Raw genomic sequence first — 21133 nt, 5'->3', positions numbered from 1 at the left:
CATAAATTGAGCACTTTAATCTATACCTTACAGAAGAAGACAACTCTATGTTCAACTCAAATACTAACCCAGAAATGACTGTGTTTAAAAAAAAAATTAAAATTCTTCTGCGAAAAAGAGCATGTTTTATTATTTGCAGTTGCAGTTGACCTTCAGAAAGTTGCACAGAGTTTCTTTAAAGATCCTATATTGTGCAAAATTGACTCCTGTGAGTTTTTAGCCATGTTATAATGTCATTACCTCATCAAAAACCTGTCTATTTTATTCACACATGCTCTGTAATTCTGGTTTATTAGTCTGTCTACATCTCCAAAACTCAAAATGCTCTGTTTCACCTTGTGATGTCATATAGTAGTAGTTTTCAAATTAACAGCTTCTTTTACATTTTGTTTAGTAGAGATGGACAATTCCAGAGCTGATATTACCCAAATGATTCTAGTGACGATTTATAGAGTTTAAAAACACAGTGGAGCACTTCCTGTATTACCACATGATGACATCACAAAGTGTTTTCTGTCTGAGAGAAGAACTCAGCCTAAATATGCAGGTTTGTGTGTTAAACATGTGTGAATGAAACAAAAAACAACCCCAGGTCTGTTTGTGATGAGGAAACATCATAACACACATGAGAACACAGTGTAATGCGAGCCCTTTAACATTACGACACTGTGTTGACTGTGTTATATTCTGTGTTTAAAATGATAAATGAAACACCAGCTGATGCCTGATGCAGCACAATGCACTTTCTTACAGTCAGACACATCCCCCTGAGAGCCACATACAGACATCTTTCTTTAGTTTATAAAAAAGACATTCAGTCCTATTTTCCCACTCTTCAGAGGCACTTCGAGTTATTTTGGGATTTTTATTTTTGATTCTTCTTTCATATAATTCCCTGTTCAGTGTTTCTAAAAATGACTTCAGTGAGACTCAAGCACGCAAATACATACAAAAACAACTTTAAAGGGCCCATATTATGCTATGTTCTGATCTATGTTGTTTCCTCACCACAAACAGTCCGGGAGTTGTGTTTTGTTTCATTCTCACATATTTAACACACAAACCCCAAAAAACACTGTGTTCCACCTTGTGATGTCATCATGTGGTAAGACAGGAAGTGCTCCATTGTGTTTTTAAGATCCATACACCTTCACTTGAACCATTTGGATAATTTCAGAGCTGGAATTGCTAATCTCATCACTAATGACATCACAAGGTGGAACACAGCATTTTGAGCTCTGAGGATGCAGACTGTCCAGTAATGAAGGATGACTCAAACATGTGTCAATGACACAAAACACAACTCCAGATATGTTTTTTGATGAGGTAATGACATTATGAGTCAATTTTGGCAATATAGGACCTTTAAAGAAACTCTGTGTAACTTTCTGAAGGTCAGCTGTAACTGCAAATAATAAAACATGCTCTTTTTCACACAGTGGGCTTTAGCAGAAGAACTATATTTTTTTAAACACAGTAGTTTCTTGGACCTTTAAACCAAATCTGTGGCATGATGTGGCATCTCTCTCTCTGTGTTTATTCAATCTTCCATGTTACAAAAAAGATCTCCAGGCAGTTATCAATTCTTTTATTTTGTACTTTTATTTACATCCCATTTTCACATTACATAATTTACAATTGTATTATACATAGCTATATTTTGGTATGTACATAAATATGCAGTAAACACTCCTTCAACTAGAAATGTATTTTTATTGTAAGACAACTAACAAAACTGCAACTATGTTTATTGATGATGACTGAACACTTGTGTTCACATTACAGGTCATCAGACTCCGGGACTGTGGGTGGCTCCAGGGTGATGGTGGGCACGATGAGATGGGTGCCCTCTGAGATCCACCCCTGGGCCGTCCTATTGAAGGTGGGCCTCCTAAGCCCCGGGTCCTGCAGCTCTGGATACTTGGGCGGGTTCAGGTCCAGCTCTGGGAGTTTGAACGTGATTCCTCTGGGAGCCTTTTCAAAACCTCCGAAAGGTGTAGCCACTCTGAAGTTAGAAACAGATGTTAAAAGTGAGGATTTTTTTCACTTTAAATGTCATCCAAACTACATGAAATTTTGTGGCCCCTATTTGTTGGAAATAAATTGATAGCAGTTCATATACTTACCTCCTGTTTGAACTATGTAATTGCTCCAATGCAGTAGAGCTAGTATACCATTTTCTATTTTTGAAGTAAATTGTAGCTTCTGTATGTGTGAAACATGCACCTAACTCCCAAGAACCAATGACGAGTGTTACCTAGCAAAGACTACTGTTAAAATATCATAACAGTCCACTATCAAGTTGTGTTGTGCCTACCTGTTAACTGCACAAACACAACTGACCGGTTAAAGCACTTGTATTCAGGCAGCTCCGATCTGGGGTTAGGGACAGGCATTCCCACTTTGAGCGTTTCAGCCAGGTCAGGGTCACTCAGGATGGCCTCCTCCCAGGGAGAGTGGTACGACTTGTGCGAAGCAGTAGCATTCAGTTTCTCTGTTGCTGAGGCTGTCAAACAAACACACAAAAACAAACAAAACACAAAAGAAGAGCATTGAATCTGAATGTCTGTACCGCAGGCAGATACATAGTTACATTTCTACAGTGGCTGTCTCCCAGTGGAGGATTAAGACATTTTTAGATTTTTATGCAGCTAAAGTTGCAGATGGCTCTGTGAATAGGGACTTAGGGACACTTAACTGAGTTGTCCGTCATTACATTCAGGGGACATAAATAGCACATACTTCAAGAGGGCAGTCATCATGTAATATGTGGACAGGAGATGACACCCACAGGAGCTTTCACACTGAGCGGGGAGCTTATTTCAAGAAGAAGCAACTAAGCACTCAAAGGCCATGTCCTATAGATGCCATATTGAGCATTCTCTAGTTCTGTATGTACATATTGTATCGTGTTCTTATTATAATTGTAAAAAAATGTGCGTATGTATATATATTTTTACACCAAAAAAACCCAGTCTATTTATTATCTTTTTTTCGAAACCAGTTGTCAACATTAAAGTGATTGGATGCAGTCTATTTTGTTATTTTTTATTACATATTTGATAGAGTTGCTAACACACAGCCCTCATATAATCCTATTTTAATCAATCTTTTGCTCATGCTGAATATTTACCTGAGACAGTGACTTCAGGATTTGTAGTATTTTGCTGGTCTGGTGCACCAACACTGATTTCCACTGTGTGAGTATTCATATCTATAATGTCATTCTGCAAAACAAATAATAACATTTGCTTATCATTGCTGGATGGAAATAATTTCTATCTTGTAACAATACACATACACACACACACACATACACACAGAGACACACTCGCACACACACATCAGCACACACTGATAAACTGGAGCCGCTCCTCAGTGAAGTGGCAGCAAGCCTTCATAAGATTTGGCTGGAGGATGCACGCAGCACGGGGCACATGTCTCTCTTATCACTATGTGTTGGTACACTTTATCCAAGAGCATATTTTCTGGTACATATGCTCAGTGACTACAAGTGGACACAACTCCTCATCACACACACAACACAAGCTGTGCATATTGACATGCTGAAAGAAGACTTACATTGAGCAGTGCATTTGCCTCATTTTGGATACTTTCAAACGTATATTTGTCTGATCTTCTCTGTCGCATTTTAAACAGCCTTGACCCTCTGTTAGAGAGCAAAGATAGTTCCTCCAGCATGATGTCTTTTGGGGTGCTGAGCTTCTTCCCCAGGTCTATTGTGTCACCTGAGAAAGCACACATGAAGATGATCAGTTTGTTATGCAAAGAAATAACATGGTGCAGGTTTAGCTATAGTCATCGTCACAGTTGTTTTTGACCAAGGCTTTTTGTGGGGTTTGGCTGGAAATATAACTGACAGTCGGATGAATATAACAGTATCTGCCATTTCATGTTTCATAGCTTTCAAATAACATATTTTCTTTAGGAAACCTTGCCGCTAAACTAATAAACACCATGACAAAAATTGATGTGGCTGCCATTCTGGGCCTAATCGACATAAGAAAAAAACAAAACAAAAAACATGATGTTCTTTACTTGCTCATTGCTGTTTTCACTTATAACAAAGTACAACTCTGCAACAGTTGTTGAAGAAATTATACAGTATACTACTAAATGTTTTAACATACACATATAGGGATTTCAGTGTTTACATAACATTTTTATATCATAAGCAGAATGTCAATATTCATCCCCACTAAGCTACACAAAAAGCTGTGTTATCAATTTCTTAATATATCTATATAGAAATTGGATCCTTCATAATAAATGCCAAAATTCAGGTGAGCTCCAAAATAGAAATGCATTAATTTGGTCTGATTTTTGGCTGAACACAATGCTTCCTCACCTACTGTATACTAACTACAAACAAAATGTACCCCAGCTGTCACAGGCCTTCACCTTATCCAAACAGTTGGCTTTGTGGCACCTCCCACCCCTCTCTCACCCTCCGACCCACCCTGAAATAGACTTTGGAAAAGAGCAGGCACAAAGGATTAGCCAGCAGAGGTAGTAAATCATCCCATTAGCTTATTTACAGAGCTGGAGTGTAGCCATGACATTTTGAACCCACATGAGAATGGATGTTGTGTGGATCCTACCGTTGGTACCATGGACCTCTCGGCAAATGGCTGCGGCTCGCTTCTTCCTCTCGCTGTCCGACATGGTGCAGAACTGTGACATTTTAGATGGATTTAAGTCTGAGAAAACACAAAACAATGGGGGGTTCTGATCAAAAAGGAAATAAAATGTCTATGCAAGAATGTAATAAAAGTAAAGTAAAAAAAAAAAATCTGATGATATTATGAAAAATTATTAACCAAATTTGAAAATAGAAAATACATTCATGGTACTAAATTGAATAGTACAATATTACACTAGTCTGGGATGCAGTCATATCTAATTCATCTAAAGCAGATTACATAATACAAAGCCATTTCATTCCAACCCATGTTAATTAAAACCTCTCTTTGCAAACTTTTACCAGTTGGCTAACATGGAAATGGTTTCACATCACTACCACTGTGGCGGATCGAACATTTTTATATAGTGAAGAAGACTAAAAAAAGTACTACCAAAATATAATGGAGTGTTTTTATTTTTAGTCTGCTACATTAGGATTAATAAAAGTGAGAGTGATCAATTTCATCTACATTTTAAGATAAATGTAAATAAGTCAGACCCAAACGTTAGACGCTGGCATCATTTTACCTCATAGCTGCGTACCTTCCAAAGTCACCCATATCAGAAGGTGTGTCCTTACCTGTGCAGCTGCCCAGGAGCTACCTATCTGCAGGTGGGGTCGTGTACGCAGGTTCAGGGGTCAAACGCTCCTCTGATCTTCACTGATCTTCACACTCCTGCAGACTAAAGCCAAACTCGGTGACTGTCTTTCTCTCTGTCTGTTGTGAATGGAATGCAGCTTACATCAATAGGCTAAATTTAACCTGCCAAACACTCAAAAGCACTCTCAAACGCCACGGCCGAGGAGAACGACCGCAGAGACAGAGAGGGGAGGCAGCGGGGATGGTGACATGTTGGAAATGGTCATGGATGTCTTCGGGATAAGGATCATCTCTCAAGAGATGCGTCCTGTTAATAGAATATTCAAATAATATCTTAGGTTTGTGTGACCTCAGAGACACAGCTGCAACATGTGACATGTGGAACTATTGTGACAGAACATATGCGCTCTAGGGACTAGCTCTAATAACCTATGTGTGGCTCCCATCCAGCAATGAATCGTCACCAAAACATTTTTATGAAGCTTTCCTAATGCCTTTAGCCTGATGGCTTAATCTCAATACTGTATTCATTTCAGCCATAAGCTGAAGGCACAGGAAAAGATATTAATAAGCTTTCTGATCTGTGGTGTTATCTTACAATCAAACATGGTATTATATTTCTTATTTTTTATTTTGCAATGTCGTTTTAATGGTACAGACAGTGTATTTTTAATTCTAACTAAGCAAACAGACACATTAGAGTCTGACATCACTCAGTGAAATGGTGAAATAAAATAAACTCTAAGATAACTGTGTAAACAATCTCAGTTTGGCACAGGACAGTCTAATTTAAATACAATACACAACTCAAATCAAAATGATTCTGTCAAAACATAACTATAATTGTCTTAATAAACAAAATACCATCACAGCCCATTAAGAACATAATCGAAAGTGCATACTGTTGTTGTGTCCTTGGGCAAGACACTTCAACCTCGTAGGATTATGGGCTGAGTGAATGGACTGGAGAGCAACTGTCTTACCACCACTAAGGTTGCAGAGTGAATGACTCATGACAACAGTGTAACACTCCAGAGTCTAAACTAGACATGTTTGTCTAAAATGTGTTTAGTTTGTAAAGTGCAACACAAATGTAAGACATTATTTTCATCATAATAATAGCAAACACCTATTTTATCATTTATGTAGAGAAGAACATGCAAACACCACACAGAAAGTCTACATTTGAGAGGGAGTTGAACAGTCTGGTAGGAGGATAAAAATGAGGCACTTTATGTCTCTGTGCTGCTGAATTATGGATCCAGCTTGAAAATATAGACTATTAATAGGTAGGCTATAGGCTTTTGCCTGTCTACATTTTTTTTCACCTGACTTTTAGCAGTATGGGTTTCTGATTAGGCCATATGAGGCAGAGTATGGATAGGTGTTAGGCCTTATGGCTTTAGCAGGAGCCCTAAGAGGCTGAGCTGGTCTGAACTGTCCAAAAAGAGGCCTTCTCTCAGGTAAAAATGTTCTGCTCGTGCACGGTGCCTGGAAAGCTGGAGTAACTTGATAATGACCTCTACTGACAGGTGCAAGAGCGACCCTGCGCTTCCATTCTTCCGGGGGCTCTGGCAGAGACCTGCGGTGCCCGGCTGCATTCACGCTGGATACAATGGATGACGGAGCGCTCGGAAACATGAACGCCTCATCCACCGAGCCAATGGGGCTCCTGGACGCGGCCTCCCATGGAGTTGGAGGCTTGAATGACTTTTCCTGCTGGGACGTCTGTCTCCGGGGTCCGGCAGATGCGTGTGTCCCCAGAGCAGGAGACAGGCTGAGAGAGGACAGGGCGCTCAGCCTGGGCAGACTCAGGGAGCGGCTTCGACCAAACACCTAAACACACAGCGCGTTAGTGACCTTTAATGGGCCCTTTGTGTCAGTGAAGCACTGGGGGATTGTAACAGTAGGTGACAGTAAAGTGCAATTCTATATTCTATAGACAAACAAGACAAATCACACAGAGAGGGTTGTCAATAAGCAGTAGATCTATTTTTAAAATCCCAAATTACCCCAGGTTAATTTAAACCACCAGATTAAAACCTGACCTTTAGATAAAAATAAATAATACATAAATATCTTAAGGCTATTAGTTTCAACTTTCGAGGAATTCTTTGACAGGGTTTGTGCAGAAAAAATCCTGAATATAACGTGTAAGCCTGTAATTTTTTTGTCAGTATCACCCTGAGAGCACTCTAAACAGAAATAAATCAATGAACTTTATAAATCTAGTAGGTCTATATATTTATTTAGGGAAAAATCACTCTCCATCCTCCCGTTTAAGCCCATGTGCAGACTAAGCATGCTGATACTGGGACCCCCGGTTTAAACAGGATACAGCCTTTACGCAGGTAGCACCTCAGAAATGCCATGAAAATAACCACCCAGGTATGTGGTAATTTTACCTAATGCTTCAAGTTACTCTCATGTAGCCTAAGTTCAGTCAGCACACTTCAGCTAAATATAGAAATGTTTTAGAGTTTTGTTTTTTTTCTTTTGGCAGCCAGCACCAAACTGCTGAAACTGAAGTGAAGATCTCCATCTAGTGGTGAACTGAGAGCACTTTTAGATGTAACCTATACAGTTAATATTGATTGCCTTTAAGTTTAGTGAAGCTCATTATACTGCCTCTACCCAGTGGTAACTTTAGGTGAATAGTTCATGTGTGCATGCAGTGCTTCATTCAAAAGGGTCAAAGGAAATGTGACATCAAAGAAGGAAAAGACAGAAAGAGAAATTTAATGGTGCTTTAATAGTGCTGAGAACAAGACGAGGTGCATTGAACAGACACGCTTGAAAAAGACACAGACACTCCTTGATTGAGATGATTTTTTAACCCACTGTTGAGTAACTGCCCAGTTTTCTTTTTCAGCAGTACTGGCAGAAAATGGCTTAAATGACCTGATCTGACACTTGGCATCAAGTCATCAGGGTTATTAATCACAACTGGCCTCATTTCTTTAAGCTGTTGTGACTTTAAGATTGGAATGAGACGGAAGCAAATACTAAATGTATGCATTTGAAAAGAAGTGCATTCACAGTTGCTAAATTAATACAGTTTTGTGTGAGAACAACAATAAATTACAAACACTTTTTGATCAGGGGCAAAGAGAAACTGGGTGACTACTATGAATGATAATTGTATTCCATCAACAAAACAACAAAAAAGGGTCTAAAGTGAGCAGGCATTATTGCACATCTGTTTCCTGAGCATCATAAACTATAAATCCTACAACTTTTACACTTTCATGGCACTAATTCAGCATTCTGGATTCAACCAGTTGACACCGTCCTGTGTGTTTCAAAAAATGTTTCATGTCTAACTATATTTACATAATACTAGGCCCTTTGACAGAAATGTGGGGCCAGGGGAAAAAAAAAAAACCTTGCATGGGCCTCCTCTAATATAAATTAATAGGATGAAGGTCCAATTCAGACCCCTCCTGTCTACTCCCCTGCATAATACAATAAGTTGGATACTAACCAGTAATATATGTTATAATTAACCCATCATCCTATTCCTGACTGAATCCCAAACATGACCATATACAGAAGCTGACCTAGTGCAGCATAGCAACAGGCTTCCACTGTTTTCCTTCTGCTACCTGCTTCTTAGCCGAAAACTTTGGCCGAGGAGCCATTTGACGCACGCCTCTTGCAATGAGAGATGCAGGGGAGAAGGCTGCAGCTAAACTGTCACTAATAGAAGAGAGAGATGAGTGCTGAGAGGTTGTGCTGGCTGGGCGATTGCTGGCCTCTTGCTTGCTGCTTACATGGTTCAAAACAGGTGATACAGACAGATTACCATCCATTTGCTTCTCAGTTGTGAGAACATCAGCTGACTTTGGGGTTTCATTCTTTGAGATGTTTCGGGGAGAACGTGCAGGCCCTAACTTATGTTTTATAACTTTTCTTGGCTCAGGTTTGGTGGAGGTGGGAGATGGTTTGGGGCTGGGTGCTTTGGTCTCACATACTTTTTCATATTTAAAAAGGGATGAGTCCAATTGATAAGGCTGATGTTTCATGATATCTAAAGCATTAAGGTGTTTTGTGGCTGTCTTAGCTTTCTGTTTGGTCTGTTTGGGTTTAATTTTAGGACTTGTTGAGGGGGGTTGCTTTGCTGCAGCCGGGGGATAAAACGGTGCAAGAAGGGGATTGTAGGCTACAGGAGGTGGGGCTCGAATATTAGACGAATATCTCCATGAATTTGGGAGGGATGAGGTCGGGGATGGGGGCCTGGGTTTACTAACTTGTTTTGATTCAGCATCAACCACAAACTTCTCCATTCGCGACTGTCTTTTGGCAAACAACTCTGCACCTTTACCGGATAGGGTGCCACTTTGACCTCTGTAAGTCTTCTCTGAGGTCTGAGGTGGGCAAGATGCAACAGAATTCGGGGCACTGCATGGAGGAAGAGGGGGCTGTGGGCTGTAGGTGGGACCGCTGGCTTGCATACTCACGGTAGATCGGGATTGCGGAAGACTCCAGCTATTTGCAGTTGGCTGGGGATGAAGCTGAGAAGACATGTTGGTGGATGTTTGAAATCTAGCCGGCGTTTGATCTTGTGCCCACTGGTTAGACATCTGCTGAGGTTTGGCCCGCTCTTGCTGCTGTAAGTAATGCTGACTATGCGGTCCAATGGCAGTAGAGGATGGTTGCGGACTTCTTGGTGGAACATATGGATCATCCAGAGCACCCTTTACCATCCAAGGTGGGCAGGCTGGATTGATGGTTGGTTTGGGCGCAACTGGAGGTGGATTCTTAAGTTTGATGGGTTTAGGTTGCATAAAATTACATGCTTCGGCCCCCAGACTAAAACAGTCCTCCTCACACTCAATGAAAGATCTTCGGTCACCCTTGTTTTGGAGACTTGCTTTTTGTTCTGGTGGAGATTGCTTATTTGATCCTTTTCGCTTTGTTTCAGGTAGGATACCTGTTTTGATCGCTGGCACTGATATTCTTTCGTCTCTTGAGGCTATGACGTCACTGGTTGGGGACCAGACTTTGGGGCTTGTGTTGCTTGGTACAGGCACAGGAACTTTGAATTTAGGCTCGGGCTTCTTCTTCACAGGAGTAACTGGAGCAACCACACTATGTCTGACAGCTGGAGGTGCATTCACTTGAAATCCAAGGAATGGCTTTGCGGTTCTGTTGGGCACCAAGGGCTTGGGAGCATTGGTGTCCTCCAGGTTGTCGACTGGCTGTTCTGTGTAGTTACTGCTGTACACATATGTTTCATTTGGCTCATAAATATTTGGGGGTGCTGTGGGCTCTGATTCCGGTACTGGACCTTCTACTGGTAATCCTTTACTCCTCAGTTCTTCATGCTCTGACACAATTTCATCCATGCGTTTTCGGCGTTGAGCGAACATCAAAGCACCCTTTCCCTGTGTTTCTGGCAGACCTTCCATCTTGTGCTGACTTCTCCAATTCCAACTATATTGACGCTGCTGGTGGTAAACGGAATACTCTTCCTCAAACTCAGAATTATTTGTTGATGCAAAGTCGTACTCAGTTAAATCTTCAGCTTCTTCTGTTTGGTCTTTGCTGTCGATGTTCTCACCAGTTCCGTAGCTTATGAAGGTAAAGTTCTCAACCCTTTGGCGACGTTTCTTGAACAACAAGGCTCCTTTATTGTGAGGGCTGGGTGCATGAGTTAGAAGAAGAGCAATGCGTTTACATTTGGACTTGGTCTCCTTGACATGTCGCTCTGATTGGCTGAGCCCTGGAAGAAGAGACAATAAAAGAAAGGAAGCAGAGTGGAAGTAAGGAGTGATGAACTGACTTAGAGCTATAATGAGTATTTTTAAATGATTTATGCTTGTGCAAGTATCAGAGGGTAATCTGAGCTGAGAATTTTTATAATGTCCAGACTACAACAACAAGAAAAATATTGTTCCTGTCCTAGTCAGTGCACTAATAAAAGCATCATATTTGCTTACAGCTAACTTTGGTGCGCAAGAGGCCAGGAAAGTGAGGAGCTCACCATGGGGCTATTACGATTGGAAAAGGGATCAAGTGACAGGCCAGGGGACACATGCTGGTGTCTGTCAAAGAGTTTCTGCCACCCTCATCATATGGTCATATTTTATTCTTATCCTGCTCTGACTATTACAGCAAAGGGAATTCTCCTTGCAACTCCACCTTAAATAGAACGTATATAACAGCATAAAAATAATCTGCAACCACCAAGTCTGTTTTTTTGTTGTTTTTGTTTTACAATTTTAAATATTCAAATTACAATGCATGCAACATTGTGGTAAAATATAATGCAATACAAAATGATATAACAAATACAAACAACAGTAAACATTTGTGCACACAGTTTGCCTCTTCTGACTTCATATGTACTATACTATATCATAAACATAAACTAAGACAGGTACTCACGCGTGTGCCTTATCCTGTGCCGGGTCGGTCTGCACAGATTTGTGTCAAACCCCGAGTCCCACCTCAGTGCCTGCTCAGCACCCTCTTCTGAGATTCCAAAGGAGACGCAGGCAGTAGGTGCGTCACTGCCCCCTCCTCCTTCTGATGACTGCACCCTTGGGCTCCCCGTCCCGCCGCTCTGGCTATTACCGGCTACTTCCCGTGGTTCCTCTTCCCCTGGGTGAAGGGTCGGGGCTAGGGTCATGTCGGGGGCAAATCCTTGAGTCGTGCATGGGGAAAGAGGCAAAGAAAGTTAGAGGGTCACTATGGTACATTCCAAAGCAAAACATTAGGACTTTTTTGACTCACTAGATTCAATCTTGTCATCTTCTTGCTCCGTATTGAAAACATTCTTTTCTCCTCCATTTAAGAGGTCCATGGACTCAATTTCCCAGCATTCTTTGGGTTCACTGTCAGACTTTGGTATGTGAGAAGATGATGAGTGCACTGAGAAGTTTTCAGCATCTTCATCACTGTTACAAGATTCTGGCCTCAAATCTGAGACACAGCATCTGTCCTCCTGGGAGCTTTCTGTTCTGGACCATGCCTCTGTCTTCTGAACGCTGCTTTGGTATTCAGAGTCTGGATCCATTTGATGTTTTACAAAATAGTTGAGACCTGAAGTGAGCCAGTTTCACAATAAAAGTCATTGCAATTAGTCACTACTAATCACAATGAAAGTATTGACAATGCTTGTACTATGTAATGTTTCTAGTGCAGGATACACAATCTGCCTGCGGAAATGTTATTGTTTTGCCTGAAATGTTTCACAGTATGGCATTAAACTACCTATTACTGGAGGCAAAGTAACTCCACCTGGGCATATTACAGGTCAGATCTGTGGACAATCTGTATGAATATATGCTTTTCGAGGTATTCAGGTATTGCGTCTTTAATGTAGTTTAAAACCAGACTGAAAACCCACTTCTTCTCCCTCGCATTTAACACTAGCTACACAGGATATCTTGGTTCTTTATTGTTCTTTGCCTAAATAAAATAAATAAATAAATCATATTAGCTGTATATTTGTGTTTTGTTGACTTTTATGTGAAGCACTTTGAACAGATGAAGTTGTTTTTAAATGTGCTATAGAAACACAATTGAACTTGTAATTAAATACATGCAGAAAGGTTCAATAAATAAGTGAAGCATTCCAGATAAGCAAAATCATCTCCATGGAGACAAGAAGAAGGCTGCCCCCTCCACCAGAAGGTTACATAGCACATCTTTATTTTGAACTTCAAATGCACAGTCAATATGTTTATTCAGGAGACTTTTCCCTCAATAGGAAGAACACATTGGCTTTGGCATTTTACTAGAGCTGCCAACACTGTAAATGGAATGGTATGTCATGGGGAAACAGTCCAAGAGTATAAGCAAAACAATTGGTCATGTTTATTCAGCAGGGTCTTGTTCCCACTGTTCTTGACATGATATAACTTATTAAAGGATGTCTGCATGCCCATTTGAACTAATTAACATTCTTTTTAAATTAAAAATACAAATTATACATTATATTATTATACATTTAGCATCATGTTTCAGTTTCTTTTTTAAATGTCTGTGTATCTCTCAGGTGTCCAGGTGTGATCCATAGTAAAAGAAAAATTCAAATCTGTAACTGGACAAAAAGGATGAGCAGTGAAACATCATACAACTTTTTGTCCAGCTGACAGATTTGAACTTTTCTTTCTATTCTTTTTAAAATCTTCTTGTCATTACTGTAGTAGTCTAGATATTAGAAATGCTTGATTAACAAATGAGTGCAGGCCTATTAAACAGATCTGAAGATGGGTCCCCAGGGCAATGGACTGCAGCTCCCAATGTGGTGGGCCTATTGAAGAATGGGTCAAATTCATATTTTCAGGGTTAATAAAATAATCCTTACCTACTGGACTGTCTGTGAAAGCTGTGGACCAGTTTTTTGAGTGGCCACAGCACATCACCCACTAAAACATCAGCCTACCCCAAACATTTAAGATTTATTTTCAAGATACATCTGGCAATCCAGTATGAAAACCATGATAAAAAACGACTAAGTTAAGTGGAAAACTACTGCTGCATAAAACTGAATGGTGCTGTTGTTGCCTACATTGGCACATGGCATTATGCAATGTGTCCAGTAGATGTCGCCCTTAGTCTGACGTACGTTCAACACGCGCAACCTGCTTTTGTCCAGTCTCAAGCATATGGAAGATTAGACTACTGTACTCACCTGGCACTTGCCTAATGCCTTTAGTTTACCTCATCAATCCACAATGATATATATTTTTAAATTTTTAATACATATAAGGGATAGCTAAAGTTTTTGTAAAGTATTTGTGTTGTAATATAGTGAGTTTTGAGCTCCAGGCACTGAAATGATCAGGTTCAACATTTGTGATTTGACCTAGTAAATATTTCTTACAATAATACCATGTAATCTAAAGGGAAGGGCCCCTGTCACATTCTAGCATCTAAAAAACACCTGCCATTCTTCCAGTTCCTTGTATATTAAATGCAGAACAGGCCTACAGTGCAAGACCAGACCTCTGGAGCTGATTTGTGGAGGAGCTTCTCTTTCTCATAGCACGTGTATTTTTGTAATAGTAAAAGTCTATTCCCTCTGATGCAGGTTAAGTACTGCACTGCCAGTCCAGGCTCAGTTATCATGCAGTTCTTTTTTTTATACCTGCAAGACTTCAAGATATGTACCTGACCTTTAAGTTTTGTTAAAAATGTAACAATATCCTACATATTCCTTGTGTTAAAAGAATGATTCTAAAGGTTACAGTATTCATTTCTGCGACTATGTTAAGTACTCCTTTGGCAAAATGGGAATTTTAAAGGTAAGCAAAAGATGTTTTTCTGTAACAACAAAACTAAAGCACTATAGGTTTGGGATAGTACCTTTTTAGATTTAGATTATAATTATGTTTATGGAATAAAAATACCAACACTGTAGATGATGTTATAATAATATGTGTAATATACATTTGAGCATGGCTGGACATCCACAGCTTAGGCCTTGCTTTGCCCACATGTCTTGTACCACATGTCTTGTACCGTTTGGTTTCCCTTCGTTGTGCACAGTGATCACTGTCAGGCCTAACTTTAGTGATCCAACACTTCTGTTTCCATGTAAGGTTAAAACCTTAATCATAGTTGGTGTTTCTATGGAAACAGAGCTGCTGCCTCTTTGACAAAGGAGTGACCTCGTGCTCCTTCGGTGACCCCCTGAGGATGAGGTCTACAGATCTTGCCATGACATCATTAGACCATTTAAAAATCTTACACAAGTGCACTTTTACTGCAGAAAATATCAGTTTACACATGTTACTGTTACTATGGCAGTTTATAATAATAATAATGACATAGTATAAATGACTTCATTATATTCACATACATAAACAAGACTTTTATCAGGAACTATAGCCTTTAGTATTATTTAGTTTGTTCCAAATATGAACAAATTTTGCATATTACGGTTAAATATTTGCTAAACATAAAACATAGCTATATTACACACTTAAACCTTTTTGCACTATATGTTAGAGAGTTCAGATATGATTGATATTTAATGACATTTGGCATGCAGCTTTTTTCTTCTTCATACAGATCTATTTAGTGTGCATTTTCTGGTGCATCACATGTTAAAATATGTATTAGTAATAGTAATATATTGCTTACCTTTTGGGCAGAATTTCTCATCAGTTTTTCATGGAGTTATGTGTTACACTGTGGACAGTGGCTAGTGTCATGATGGAGCTCATTTTCTCTTTAGAGGTGTTCCTGATCCAGCCCCCTCTGTCACAGCCTGACCTTACACACATTACACACATACATTAAACCATAGTAGCCATAATAATAAATAATAACAGAATGAAACACTAGTAGTTAGTCTGAATTTGTAATGACTCATTCAACTCAAGTCTTGTCGTGGAACAGAAAAATAACAAAAACACACCCACTACCCCATATACAGGACAAATACCCATGATAAATACTGACTGACCGATCGATATATTGAATGATGAGGTGAGATGAGTCAGATTAGCACAGAACTATTACTATATACTACACTCCAGAGATTGTAAAATATTGTATGGGGAAAGGCTATTTAAACTTATTTACACCTCAGCCTTCATTTTGAATTATCTTACATCAAAAGGCAAACTGTGTACTCAGCCTTAAAAAGATCCAATCATTTGAAGGGGTATAGGTCCTTCTCTGTCTGAAGAACAATATCATAATCTTGAGCTGTTTATATTGTAGTTAAATCATTTACATTTAACTGGTAAATGTGTGTCCAGACCTCAGCCCTATTTTGCTCTTACCAAATAGAACCAGTTTGCCTTCTGTGTGTCCTGGAAAAGCAGCACAATGAAATTTGATAATATTCTTGCGGATATAAATGGATTTGGGAAATTTCAAATCCAGTTAGTTTTGTTGCAGTTTCTTTCTCGGATCACCTTGCCATGCCATTTTCTGCTGAATAATTTTATGGCGGCAGTTCCATCTCATCACTGCAACATTAGCGCTCTAGATGACGGAGGCCTCTTCCAGAACCTAACTTTGGACCAACAACTCACTGTGGGGGTCCCCCTGAGCGCCCATGGGGGTTCTCCGAGCTCCTGCAGGATGTATTCTAGTCCTCAATATCACCTTATGTCTGGATTCAACAGTAGCAATAATACGCTCGATGTGGAGTGTCAGAACGGATGGGTCTACGACAACAGCACTTTTAAATCTACTATAGCCACAGAGGTAAGACTCATACACTGAGTTTGTATATATAGTCTGTGTAGAACTCAAGTGATGCTGTTTTACTTGCAGTGGGATCTGGTGTGTAGCCGAAAGGGGATGAACAAAGCAACAGCGACAATCTTTTTCACTGGGGTGATGTGTGGAGCACCTCTGTTTGGATTTCTAAGTGACAGGTAATTCAGTTCTATTTATTTTTGTGAAGCCCAAAACAACAGCAGTTGCCTTTTAGGGCTGAACAAGATCATTGATTTAACCAACAGAAAGTTGGAAAATCCAACAGTAAATCAGACATTGGTCAATAACAGACAGATTAAACAATATTCACAGAAAACAAGCAAATGGATAACTGTCCCAGAACATCCCTTGTCCTTAGACCCTCCTTTTCGGCAAGGAAAAAAAACGTGGGAAAAAAAACATTGAGAGAACTACAGTGAAGAGAGATCCACTCCCATGGACGAGCAGCTGCAGATATTACTAACGCACATCCATTTACAGATCAAGTTCAAGTCTGTAGGGCCACTCAAGACTAAAGGACAGAGGGGGCTTATTTAGGATAGGGTAGGGGTCCTCCAGCCAGGTACTGGGTCATCAGGGCATAGGATGGACATCTAGGTTCCAGTCATCACTGAGCAGTCAGCCTGGCTGCTGCATTTAGGACCTGTTTAAGGTTTTTAAAGCATTACTTTTAGGCAAGATATTTCTCATTTTAGCAGTATTAGGCAGGTGGAAAAGGGCTGTTTTACAGGCTTGGTCTATATGTGTGTTGTGAATGAGAGCTCTTGGTCAAATAAGACTCCAAGACTGCTTACAATAGAACTGGAGGCTACACTGACACTGTCCAGTGTGACTATCTGGACAGATAAAGAGCCTCGCAGGTGTTAGCTTACCTTGCCTTAGCACATGGTGAGAAACTATGGTTTACATTAACAACTGGTACCTATCAGATAAAAAGGATTTAAACCAGCTGAGGGCTGCCCCTGACATCTATGTCACACATCTAACCTCTGCAGTAGAATCTTGTGGTCCATGGTGTTGAATGCTGCACTGAGGTCCAACAGACCCAGGACTGAAACCTGATTGAAAAGCTTCAACTCATTTGTCAGCCTGTAGGTGGCGACAAAGCTGTCAAAACTACAACTCTTTCAATTATTTTTGAGTCACAGGGAAGATTAGAGATGGGTCTATAGCTGGCTAATAGATCAGGTTCAACATAATTTTTTTCAGAAGTGGTTTAATGACTGCAAATTTGAAGATATTTATTATATTAAGGATAGGATCTATACATAGAGAGAGGACTCTTTGAGGAGTCTGCCTGGAATAACATACAAGTTGACGTTTTAGAGGAGATAAAGGCTTCAGTTCTCTCTGTTTGGTCGACAGCAGTAAACCTGTCTAGTATCACTGGTGGATTTATGTGGGACACTAGCTTTACAGCCTGGACTTGCTCAGTGCTAATTGTAGAAGTCATTTCATTTGATCTATCTCTAATGGTTGTTGTTAAAAAAATGGAACAACATAATCTCATCTGAGCAGAGCAGGGATTGAGGAGCTTCTGCAGAGCCTTCTTATAAGTCAGGTTTTCCATGCCTTTAGAAATGGCTTAGAATGGGAGTGGCTTCTCTAATTTTCTGACCGTTTGTTTGAGTGAGTGCAGTTCTGCATTGTTACATGGAGCAGGAGGTCTGGGTCTGACAGCCTTCTGTTTAAAGGTGGTGACAATATCAAGAGCAGTTTTCAGGGAGTGCATAGATCTGTCAACAAACTGATCACTTATTTGGACTAAAGCTGTCCTCAGCAGGGTCACGTCTCCCTAAATATTGACTCTATTATTTCTTCGAACTTTAAAATATTTCAGATACTGTTCGTTTAATTGTAGTTTTATTCTGTAGGGCAGGATAATCTTTATGGGTAAACTGAAAAGTAATTAGGAAATGGCCTGATAATATGGGGTTGAAATGAGGGAGGAAATTTAGGTCACTGATTTCTGCACCATATGTTAGAACAAGACCCAGGGTGTGCGTGTGACTGTGAGCTGGTTTATTCACATTCGGGATAAAACTGATGCCATCTATAGGGCACTGAATGCATTACCAAGACAGTCTGCTATTGTCAACAAGCATGTTAAAATCAACTATTACAATCCTTTCCCAACACTAGACTTGATATAAAGTCAGAGAACTCAATGAAAAACTAGGAAAAAGGAACAGTAGGTTGGTAAATTATTATGAATAAAGCTGCTTTGGACAAGTAATTTACAGTACGAGGATTTCAAATAAGCAAAATGCATTGTTACTTTTAGGACTAAGAATCAAACTGGAGTGAGATACAGTATATTCATTCTGTATTAAAGTATTTTTGTTTGTTTTTTCATCAACAGATTTGGTCGCCGCTGCCTTTTGCTTGTATCCTACATATGCTCACTGACATTTGCTATTTTAAGTGCCTTTTCCACATCCTATGTCATGTTTTCAGTCATGAGGTTTTTCAATGGGATGTCCCTGGCTGGAATAAGTATAATTTCTATAGTTCTAAGTAAGTTTGACTCTTATTTTGTAATGTGTATGTACAAATATTATGGTATATAGTAGGTTAACTATCAGATGGTATCACATGGTTTGCCCTTCTGTATCGCAGATGTGGAGTGGTTCAGTATTGAACACAGGACGTTCTCTGGTATTATCATAGGCTTGGATTGGACCATTGGAAACTGGCTTCTGGTGTTACTGGCGTACCTTGTCACTGACTGGAGAATGCTCATCTTGGTGGTGTCTGCACCTCTTCTGCTGGCTGTATTTGCGTGGAGGTATTTAGATATCCTAGCTACAGTCCCAGGGAATGTAGTTTGTTTTCTAACTGTGATGTATTTTTAATTTAAGGTGGCTTCCTGAGTCTGCTAGATGGCTGATGGCCAATGGGAAGGCTGATGAGGCATATTATTATATTAAGAAGTGTGCTGAGATGAACAACAGGGCTAAATGTTTGTCTACAATTACACCAAAGGTAGAGTCTGGTTTGTGCATTTCCAATAGAATGATTTATAAATGATTGTGTTATGTTTTGCAGACATTATTAGAAGTTGCAGAAACTGAAACAAGAGACAAGAAGTATACTATCATAAGCCTTTTTAAAACCCCAGGCATTAGAAAGCTAGCTATCAGTTCTGGGATAATGTGGTGAGTATTGTTTGAGTGTGATATCAGCAAAACACTTAATGCAGAACTTCAAAGATGTGTTTCTCACTGTTTCTCAAACAGTGGTACAGCATCTGTATGAGAACCATCTTTGTATTTGTAGATGTAAAACTCATGTTTGTTTACCAAAAGTACATAGAACTTATATTGGTTTTATTACAATTTACGTTTTAGAATTGTACTGTGTTTGCTGTTTTTCCCAGGTTTGGAGTTGCTTTTACATACTATGGAATAAGCCTGAATATTACTGGGTTTGGACTGAATCCCTACCTCACACAGTTTATCTTTGCAACAATCGAGATGCCCATGAAGATTGGAGTTTATTTCTTCTTGGAGAAAATTGGTCGAAAACCTGGAGAGATATTTACGCTGATCACGACTGGGCTGTGTCTCTTTATTAACATATTTGTCACACAAGGTACATTTTTTATGATAATAATAATCCAACATTTCGATTGAACTCCCCTTGTTTCCAGATAAATGGCTGGTTCGCACTATTGTGGCAGTTCTGGGGAAGGCTATGTCTGAAGCTTCATTTACAATTGCATTTCTTTATACGACTGAGCTCTATCCCACCGTGGTCAGGTGAGACCCTGAATCAGCTGAAGGGTCTTGGATATACCATGTTTGTTAAATTCACAGTGAATGACATGCATTTCCAGGCAGAATGGTTTAGGCTACACGTCCTTTTTGGCACGACTGGGCGTGTCCATCTCACCTCTCATCGTCTTATTGGACGATGTCTGGCATCTCCTCCCGTCAGTCATATACTGTGCAGTGGCGGTCGGCTCAGGTCTTGTGGCCTTCATGCTGCCTGAAACATTAAACCGGAGACTCCCCGAGTTTATTGAGGACATTGAGAAACCAAGGTGAAAGAGCTGTTTCGAGAGATCTTTCACAGTAAACCATTAGCTCTCATCTGCTTTCAAACACATTGATAAAAAGGACATTTGCATTTTCCAGGATGGAGTCCAAGCGACAAAAAGAAATTCACTAAGGGCTGAAGAAGACTCAGAGGGATCAAACACTAAGGAATCTACCAAAGACCGAGCCATTTAATGGCTGTAAAATGTACACAAAAACAGTTAAAGTGTTAAGTAACACTCTAAAAACAGTATCACCCATGTGTGTGTTTTATGTGCTTGTGTGTACTCCCAACTGAAACCATTAATAAAAGTATAAAGCTGTCAAAGATGAGTTTTGGTTTCTGTATATTTGTTTTCCTTGCACTGTGTCAGATATGATTTAATTTGTCTTATTTTGTGGAATATCCTTATTTTGTGGAATATCCTTTTAAAATACCATATTTTGAGCATTATTTACTGATTTGTCTTTCCAATTACATTAACTGCAAATTATAAATCAGAAATTAGAATGACTCTTTGAGCAGTTGTTTTTGCTCTTCATTTTGTTTATTTATATAGCACATTTAAAAACAACTTCAGCCCAAAATGCTTCACA

At 39.7% G+C, this 21133-nt stretch overlaps 2 protein-coding genes across 2 annotated transcripts; one reads left to right on the top strand and one right to left on the bottom strand.

Moving 5' to 3' along the window:
- Positions 1 to 1573: 1573 nt before the first annotated feature.
- Positions 1574 to 5365, bottom strand: myoz2b (myozenin 2b). Its single transcript, XM_033970139.2, has 6 exons — positions 5285 to 5365; positions 4623 to 4721; positions 3583 to 3749; positions 3134 to 3227; positions 2344 to 2506; positions 1574 to 2005 (listed from the first exon to the last, which is right to left on the bottom strand). The coding sequence occupies exons 2-6, from the start codon at positions 4702 to 4704 to the stop codon at positions 1780 to 1782; spliced, it is 732 nt and encodes a 243-aa protein (XP_033826030.1). The 5' UTR covers positions 4705 to 4721; positions 5285 to 5365; the 3' UTR covers positions 1574 to 1779.
- A 1456-nt stretch (positions 5366 to 6821) lies between these two features.
- Positions 6822 to 20682, top strand: LOC117379251 (solute carrier family 22 member 7-like). Its single transcript, XM_033975939.2, has 11 exons — positions 6822 to 6893; positions 16170 to 16481; positions 16551 to 16654; positions 18859 to 19013; positions 19116 to 19284; positions 19358 to 19481; positions 19545 to 19654; positions 19876 to 20090; positions 20149 to 20257; positions 20335 to 20541; positions 20636 to 20682. The coding sequence occupies exons 1-11, from the start codon at positions 6822 to 6824 to the stop codon at positions 20667 to 20669; spliced, it is 1611 nt and encodes a 536-aa protein (XP_033831830.2). The 3' UTR covers positions 20670 to 20682.
- Positions 20683 to 21133: the final 451 nt, after the last annotated feature.

Source organism: Periophthalmus magnuspinnatus, chromosome 1 (genome assembly GCF_009829125.3).
Source record: "Periophthalmus magnuspinnatus isolate fPerMag1 chromosome 1, fPerMag1.2.pri, whole genome shotgun sequence".
NCBI lineage: Eukaryota > Metazoa > Chordata > Actinopteri > Gobiiformes > Gobiidae > Periophthalmus > Periophthalmus magnuspinnatus.
The sequence above is the reverse complement of the archived record's forward strand: the minus strand, read 5'-3'. Positions and strand labels throughout refer to the sequence as shown.